Source organism: Benincasa hispida, chromosome 12 (genome assembly GCF_027475165.1).
Source record: "Benincasa hispida cultivar pf3 chromosome 12, pf3_genome.v1.1, whole genome shotgun sequence".
Taxonomy (NCBI): domain Eukaryota; kingdom Viridiplantae; phylum Streptophyta; class Magnoliopsida; order Cucurbitales; family Cucurbitaceae; genus Benincasa; species Benincasa hispida.
In genome coordinates, this window is record NC_143489.1 from 43044415 (window position 1) to 43052890 (window position 8476).

At 36.4% G+C, this 8476-nt stretch overlaps 2 protein-coding genes across 5 annotated transcripts; one reads left to right on the forward strand and one right to left on the reverse strand.

The window, feature by feature from the left end:
- The first annotated feature begins 395 nt into the window (after positions 1–395).
- On the forward strand, positions 396–6356 carry LOC120067111 (forkhead box protein, putative (DUF1644)). 4 transcript variants are annotated; one of them, XM_090308686.1, is made up of 4 exons: positions 455–704; positions 780–926; positions 4862–5595; positions 5758–6356. In XM_090308686.1, exons 3-4 carry the CDS (start codon positions 4875–4877, stop codon positions 5862–5864), a joined length of 828 nt encoding a protein of 275 aa, XP_090164812.1. In that variant the 5' UTR covers positions 455–704; positions 780–926; positions 4862–4874; the 3' UTR covers positions 5865–6356. The 4 variants fall into 4 exon arrangements, with proteins under 4 accessions (XP_038874458.1, XP_038874459.1, XP_038874460.1 ...); XM_039018531.2 differs by having other exon boundaries at positions 407–704; positions 4862–6356; XM_039018532.2 differs by lacking the exon at positions 780–926 and having other exon boundaries at positions 412–704.
- Positions 6357–6890: 534 nt separating this feature from the next.
- Positions 6891–8221, reverse strand: LOC120067113 (uncharacterized). Its single transcript, XM_039018533.2, has 3 exons — positions 7744–8221; positions 7449–7649; positions 6891–7340 (listed from the first exon to the last, which is right to left on the reverse strand). Exons 1-3 carry the CDS (start codon positions 8176–8178, stop codon positions 7290–7292), a joined length of 687 nt encoding a protein of 228 aa, XP_038874461.1. The 5' UTR covers positions 8179–8221; the 3' UTR covers positions 6891–7289.
- Between the last annotated feature and the right edge of the window lie 255 nt (positions 8222–8476).

Consider the following 8476-nt stretch of genomic DNA (forward strand, 5'->3'; position numbering starts at 1 on the left):
AGTGAAAAATTTGCCATATTTGTAAAATATGAAAAGTTGGAGTCATGTTTGCTAAACTCTAATCTTAATTTGCCATCCAATACAAATTTCCATTTCTAAATTGTTTTATGAGAGAATAGATGAAAAGGTTAAAAATGTGAAGAGAAAATGCAGCTTAAATCTAAATATGAAAATTTTCTAAATCTTAGAAAATTTATGAAATACTAGTAGTGGATTGGACTAATAGGCTAAAAATTTCAAAGATAAATTTGAAACTTAGAGGCAACCTAAAAGGTGAACGGGCTTTCAGAATAGGGCCTGAGCCCAAGAAATGACCCACATGAATGGAGTATTGAGGCCGAAGTTTGGGCCCATGTTGCGTATCGACATGGTGAGTTCATAGTGTCGTGGACAACACAGGAACTTCCAAATGGAATTTCACGTTTAAAAGAAAAGAAAAAGGGAAATCCTCTGAAGCGGCACCACGCACGCAAGTCCCAGCAGGCCAGAACAACCCTCCGGAAAGGCCAGAGCGCTTGGCCTCGATCCTCCGCTCTCCTTCCCCGCCTTCTTCTTCTTCTTCTTCTTCTTCTTCTTCTTCTTCTTCTTCTCGTCCTCCTTCTTCTTCTTAACTTCACAATTCACTTATTCTTCCTTTGATTTCAATTTCCTTGCTCTCCCTCCTCCACCACGCCTTCAATTCCGGGAATCACTCACCCATCCAGGTACGCTTCGTTCCAATTCTCTTTTTCCCGATCTTAGTTTTCTGTATCTCTCTCTCTCTTTTTTTTTTTTTTCAGTTTCTTGTTTCTGGAGGGTGGATCCTTTTCTCATTGTCTCGGATGCCTGTTGCCTGTTGGGTTCTGACATTATTGATCACACTGTGTTTCTCACTCACTTATGTTAAATCCCACGTTTCCCCATTTTTTAGGGTTTGTTATTATTGGGTTAGTTCCTCTCTGTTCGCCCGTCGAAATCATTTGATTGGGAATTATATAACCCCATATCTGCCTTCAATTTTAAATGAATACTCTCTCTTTAGCTCCCAAAGTTGGGTTTATTATTATTTTTTTTATAATCCCAAAAGGTTGATGTCATGCATTTTCAGTTGTGCTGATTGCTTGCTGCTATTTTAGAGTGAAACAATTCTTTACCGACCAACAATAATTCCAAGTGTTTACTTGACTGGCACCCTGATTTCTAGGAAGTCGTGGTCATTTTTTATTCTGTCGGATTAACTTTTTCTATTCTGGCCTGAAAATTTATGGGTGCCCACACCCAAGTGGGCGACGTACGTAGTTATGTGTAGATTTCATTGTTCTCACGCTAATTGTTAGAAGATCGGATAGTTGAGTTGTCTCACTATGTCAGATAACTTTTTCTTTGAAAAGACTTTGTAGAAATACTGTACCATAATCTTTAATATCAAATTTTGTTTAATGAATACTTACTGGTCATGTTATGAAATTATAGAATCATACTGATTAAGTTAATGTATTGAAGATTGGTTGGTGGAGGTCTTCTCCTTCTGTTATTGGTCCAAATAGGCCAAAATTTTGTGGAATTGTGGGTGGGGGCTAGGGCTTTATTGTGTCTTATTTGGTTGGAAAGAAACAGAGTGTTTTTGAAAAATGTCTTTTTCACTTCCTCTTGGTGGAGACTCATAAGAAAATTCTTTTGTAACTACAACCTTTTTCGCAATTGTGAATCAACTGGAAAGCTTTCTTGCTATTCTTGTGGGAGGGGGTTCTCTTTACCCCTGATTCCTAGGTTGTTTTTCCCCTTTCTTTTATTATTTATTATTATTGTTATTATGTTTTTTAATCCAAGCTTCTTTTTATCCCCCCAAAAAAGTCAATGAATATAACAAATCAAAAGTAAATTATATGTTTAGTGAATTTTTAGGTTTGTGGCAAATAGATTCTTGAATTTTAAAAAATGTCTAATAGGTTCCTTTACTTTAAAAAGTTTCTTATAAATCCCCAAACTTTTATCATTTTATTATAAAAAAAACCTTAAACTTTTGATTTTGTGTTTAATAAGTCTCTATGATCTCAATTTTGTGCTTAATAGTTCATTGATATTTTTTCATTTAAAAAAAAAAAATCACGTATCTATTGGATACAAAATTGAAAGTTTAATGTCCCATTAGGCACAAAATTCAATTTTAGTCTAGTAGGTTTTTTAATTTTTAAAAAATGTTAGTATATGCTAGGATATATTTGTTACAATTTGAAAGTTCAGGACTTTGACATTTTTAAACTTCAAGAATATATAAGACGCAATTTTGAAAGTTTATGTTACTACTGAGTGCTTTTTGAAGTTCAAAAACTTATTTGATCTAACCATGAAAGTTTTGGGATTAAATATGTCATCTAACCCAAATGAAATGTGATGTAAAATATCGTATTTTATGAAGAAATATGTAAATCATATGATTCAAACATATTTTAATTTCAAAAAGGGTAGAGCCTATCTAAGAAGTTCTTTTGCATAATATTGTTCATCGAAGTGAAGTGAGGCTCTTTTGAAGGCCCATTGGATGAGAGTTTAATTTGATGCATGCCTTTATATTCTTTCATTTTTCCCAAGAAAGGTTGTTTCTATCCACACACACAAACGAGGAAAAAAAAAAACGAAAAATAAGATGCATAGATGACTTTCTCCCTTTCATGACCAAAGAACTTTGTTTCCAAGATTACAATAAGAAAGTTTGAATCTATGCTCAGAAGCATTCTCCAAGTTGAACAATGACATTGTATACAGATGATATGTGAGATAACTTATGCCATGCCTGTATATTTTTTCCATGTATGGTATAAATGTATACTAGTCTATTGTGTTCTTCAGGTATATTGGTGTTGAATAATAAAATATTCTTTGTTACTGGGAAAGTATGTAGGATTTTTGTGTTGATTTATAAATTAAAATAGAGGTTTATTTAGTTCTTCTTTCTCAATTTACTTAGTTTTACCCGCAATCCCTTGATTAGAATGAAGTTTGAGGACATGGAGTGAAAAACATGCCATCATTATCATAAGTTTGATAATATTTTAATGATGAAGATGATACAATCGTGTTGTTAGACATTTTTGTCCTCCTCCCTCAAATATCTAAGGAAGCCACTCACATCTAATGCATTTCTAGTTGTTCCCTTCAACTCTTTTCAAAGATGTCAACCTTGATGCCTATGGACCTTTCTTAGGGTATTGAAGTTCTTTATTTAAATGCATTAGACCTTATTTTTCCATCCATATAGGTATTTTGGAGATTTAACTTGATTACATGACAAGATTAGTATCATAAAAAATTTGGTTAAACAAATAAATTAACAAATCTAGTAATAATTTTAGATGATGTAACGTGGTATTGTTAACTTGGCTATAAATATTAATTTCAAATTCTATCATCATCAGTTTCTCATTTTAGATTATTAATTCATTGGTAGCAAGGTTTTTGATCTTTGCCTACATATGGGGTGTTTTTACGAGTTAGAGTTAGTGTTAATCACTAACTGTTCTTTGTCAGTGGCATAGGAATACCTAGATCATATACTTTGGAGTATGATTTTTCCATGGTTTGTTTGGAGTTATTGTTTTTCTTTGAGGTGTTTGGATTTTAGTTTGCCCGACAAAGAGTTTACAATGAGATGATTGAGGAGTTCCTTCTCCATCCACCCTTTTGAGAGAAGGAGAGACTTTTCTAGGCAAACCGGGATGTGTGCTTTGTTTTGTTGGGGGGGGGGGGGGGGGGGAATAAAATCTTTAGAGGAGAGGACCCTAGTGACATTCAATTTGATCCCTTGTCATGCTCCATGTTTCTCCGTGGGCATCGGTGGTGAAAACTTTTTGAAATTATTTGTTGGGTCTTATTTTGCTTGATTCAAGATGGTTTCTTTGGTAGAGCTTTTGTGGGCTTAATTTTTTTGGATACCCTTGTATTTTTTTATCTTTTCCTGATGGAAGTTTGGTTTATCGTCAAAATTAAAGAACAAGAATAAAGAAAAAAAAGAAAATGAGAGAGTGACTGATCATTGTGTTTGAATAAGCAAATGTGCTATATTATAAGTTAAAATGAAAAGGAAGTCAGTGGCAAAAAGTTCAAAGTTCCAAAATTAAAAATATATTATATTTGAATGAGTTTATTGTGGCATGACCATTGAGGCAAAGTTGAGACCTAAAAGATTGAATGTGGAGATTTGTTTTTAATAATATTTTTTTGTTGGTTTGTTTTTCTGAATATGGTGATTCACAAGTGATATGTGGATTCGAAGTTTCCTTTAGTTAAGGGAGTTGGTCATTTCAGATGGTAAGGGACTGAAATTGGACAATTTTCTTCTAAAAGTTTAAACATTGTAATTGACTTAGCAGGTTAATTGCTTAAGGTGCTTTTCTTGAAACTATAAAAAATGTAACTTTTTTAGTTGGTTCAGTTCCTTAACTTGCTTATGGAGATTTTTTCGTTTTTGGTTTTGTCAAGGGATGGATATTGTGTATGTAAGGATTGATGTTCTCTAGTTGTTTCAAGTCCACCTGCTTCATCATGTACTTTTGTCTATTTTTTCCCCTCCTGGTGCTATTTTTTTGTCATTCTTTGTTTATGGAGAGAGTCGATATTCTTATGTAATTGCCTATATTATATTCTATTTTTCTTCCTGGTGCTATTATTATTTATTTGTTATGCAATTAAGTCCAAAAGCTGACTTTGCTAGTAAATGCTTATCAAGGCTTAGGCATGGAACTTAAATTTTGTGGTATTGATTTCCCCTTCTTGATTTTAGATTGTAATTAAATTCAGGTGCAGATATGAGTTTGTGAAAATCTTGATAGGTTCCCTGTTAAAGAGTCATCTGACGCCCCCACTCCCCCCTAAATGATTTCAGGTTCAACTTGTGAATGGCTATGAAAAAGATGCAGAGTAACTCTGACTCTAGACGTTCTAGGGCAAACTCATATCCATTACCATCTAGTCCATTGAAAGTTGCTAAAAATGTTTACCTCAAGAAGAAAAAATGCAAAGGGTCGGATAAAAAAGAGTGGGAGGATGCTACCTGCTCAGTCTGTATGGAGTTCCCTCACAATGCCGTGCTTCTTCTTTGTTCCTCATATAATAAGGGTTGCCGGCCTTATATGTGTGCAACTGGTCGCCGATATTCAAATTGTCTCGATCAATACAAGAAAGCCTACACAAAGGTTACATCAACTCAAATTTCAGAACAATTGAATGTGCCGGTGGAAAATGTAACCTTCAATTTGGAAGCAGGGCAGCCAAGTGAAAAGGTTGATGTGCCAGAGCTTTTATGTCCCCTTTGTAGGGGACAGGTTAAAGGGTGGACAGTGGTGGAACCGGCACGGAAGTATCTTAATTCTAAGAAGAGAAATTGCATGCAGGATAATTGCTCATTTGTTGGACGTTACAAGGAGCTGAAGAAGCACGTTAGAGCGAAGCATCCATTAGCACGACCACGCCAAGTGGACCCTGTGCTTGAAGAGAAATGGAAGAGATTTGAGCACGAGAGGGAGCGAAGTGACGTGATCAGCACGATTATATCATCGATCCCTGGAGCAGTTGTTCTTGGGGACTACGTGTTGGAACCTCACCAAAGTGGTTTTTATAGTGAGTATGATTCTGACATGGATGACAATTTAGATGATGATGCTTTCTTTTCCATGGATGCATTTGGTTTTGGACGGGATGGTGGTCTGTTTTCTCGTAATAGATATCATAGGGACTACAACAGGACAGATGAGATTGATCTTGGGATGCATCGTGCTGCAGGTCTCGGTTCTACGGCAGCTGGTGGACCAGGACGTGGTTTCCGCAGAATTATATTTGGGAGGTCGAGGCGGCCAAGACAAAGAGGAGGACTTAACAGAATTCCATAACTTATTACATAGGAAAGAAGTGGGACGAGTGGGAGTTAGGGGCAAGCAAGCTTTTATCGAGATAGGGCATGTATATTCTCTTAAAACTTTTCTTGTATTGGAGGTCTGTCGGCATTATTCCGTCGCTTAGAAGTCATACCCACTCTGTTCATGGTGCATAGCTCATTTGTAGCGCTTTTTTCCCCCCTTCTTTTTCTTTAATGGTCAAAATTTGGATTTAACAGCCAGTCTTGGGTGTTTTCTTCTCCGCCGTTGTTCAGGGGAATAGCCAGGATCCATCTCAGAGATTTAGTCTGGAAAGCAAGAAGGAAGGTATTTCAGCAGCGGAGCTCCTTCTGAGCTGCTTTGATTTGTTATCAATTATCATTTGGGGATGCATTTGATTTACATTGACTGACTAAACAGACCACGACAATGGAACAAATATATATTTTTTTCTGATCCCTTATGATGTTAAATAACATTTAATATTTTTATGGTTCTTTTCGTCAATGTTCCATCTTTTTTTTCCAGGACTCCATGGTCTGCTTTGCACTTGGACTAACCCATTGTGGCATTGTCTTTGCCCAACCACATTCATTCCACCACTAAATCCTGATAGTCAAATATTTGAGTGCAATTTTGCTGCACTTATCTATTTGTAATCCTCTCGTTCGTGTCGTGTGGCAAATTCTTGAAATTTGTCTTTTTAAAAACTTTTTCTGCTGTATAATGGGATTGAGTTGCACGAAGATCAGTGTAGTTTTTTTGTTCATACTACCGACATTTCTTTATTCGTATGTAGAGCATACTTTGGAATTATTTTATAGTATGGTTTTTTTAAATCAAATCCTTCTTCGTATTTTGCTTTTAGAATTATGCTCGTGTTGGAGGTCCAAGGAGGTTGCTATGGTATCGGTAATGGTGACGTGTTGCAAGGCGTGTGTTCGAATTGGGGGTGTTGAGGCACCATGAGCATGTGATGTGTAGCTAGAAGACGTTACTCCATCTCGTTGAAATGGAATGAATGAGAGGGGGATGACATGATAAGCTAAAAAAAAGTGAGATTACTTAGATGAAATATGCACATTACACTATTTGGTTGCTTGCTAGCAAAATTGTCTCGTGCGTACCTAAATGAGAAAGAAGTTATGTTTGATGGTGGAAGAAAACAAAGCACGACCAAAAAACAAAACCAACATAACCACTAAAGAGTGTTAAACGTCAAAAAGTCAAAAGAAACACAACCACCCCACAACGAGTTGGAAGAGAAACATTTTTTCCTTGCACCCAAGTCATCAACATACACAACACCCTTAAACTTTGCTTCTTCGCAGCCCAATCAATACGCAGCAAGTGCACATCGTAACGTGGTGAAAAACAACGAACTCTAACACAAATGGCGGATCTGATTATCTCACCATTTTCGTTCTCAATCCTTACCCACTAGCGTTTGCAGCCATTTGATAACTCTCCCAACAAACTCTTCAATTTCCTCTGGAAACAGATACCCACATTAGTCAGCATACTAACAAAGCATAGATGAGTAAAAAGGATCAAATGGGTTTTCATATAGAATCATATTGAATGCTTTGAGAAATTTACAAATATGGAAGAGCCCGATTTGACGGTGCTTTTCTTGCTGCTTTTTCCACCAAAGCACTTGGGCCGGCATGGCTGATCCACCACCTCTGTTGTCTCTTCTCTCATCATCCCAACACGTTCATATCTCCACCGCTGCAACGCCCTTCTCGAGGGCATCCGCCGCACCGCCGGCGCCTCCGATCGGACCCTCCATTTCCATTTCTGTCAGCAAGAAACAACGTTTCATTTTATTTTTTTGTTGAGAATTTCACTAATCACAAGACAAAAAATAACAAAAGGGTAGGGAAAATATTGCCTTGGATTCGGTTTTGGACGATTGGGAGAGAGAGGAATTTTGATTTCTGAGGTGGCGAGAGTAGGCGAGAAGCTGAGCCCGACGATCGTAGCCTGTGGAATTGGGGGTTTTGGGAAGAGCAGAGTTTGGATTGTTGATGTTATTGTGGGGAATAATGGGAGGTTTATGGGAATTATTGTCTTGTAATTTTGGAGATTCAACGTAGACAGTGATGATTACTCCTTGTTTTTGGGGTATTGTTTGGTTGTTGTTTGTGTGGGTCTGCATTTTTTGGCTTGGCATGGCATCGGGTTTGATTGAAGAAGAAGAGGAACAAGAGGAAGAAGATTGTAGAGAATGACTTGTGTTTGTGAAAAATGGAAATGGTGATAAAAAGAAAAGGAGTGAATTGCGATGTGTAATTTTGCTAAGTTTGGATACGATGTCGATATGCATGAAAAATTGCCTTAAACAACAGATACAGCAAACTCTGCAGCAACCCCATACGATATCGCTGCTTTGCTTGCAAATGCTAATGTTAGATGGGCTTCCCCTTGGGCCCGTCCTTATGTTAGATTCTTCTACCCTTTTAAATTAAGTCTGATTTGTAATCATTTCATTTTTTATTTTTAATTTTTAGTTTTTGAAAATTTATTTTCAACTTTATATTTTTTTTTAAAAAAATCATACATACCATTTTGATTGTTTCTGTTCTTAAAGAATAAGAATAAAAAAATATGTTTGGCAGTTAGCT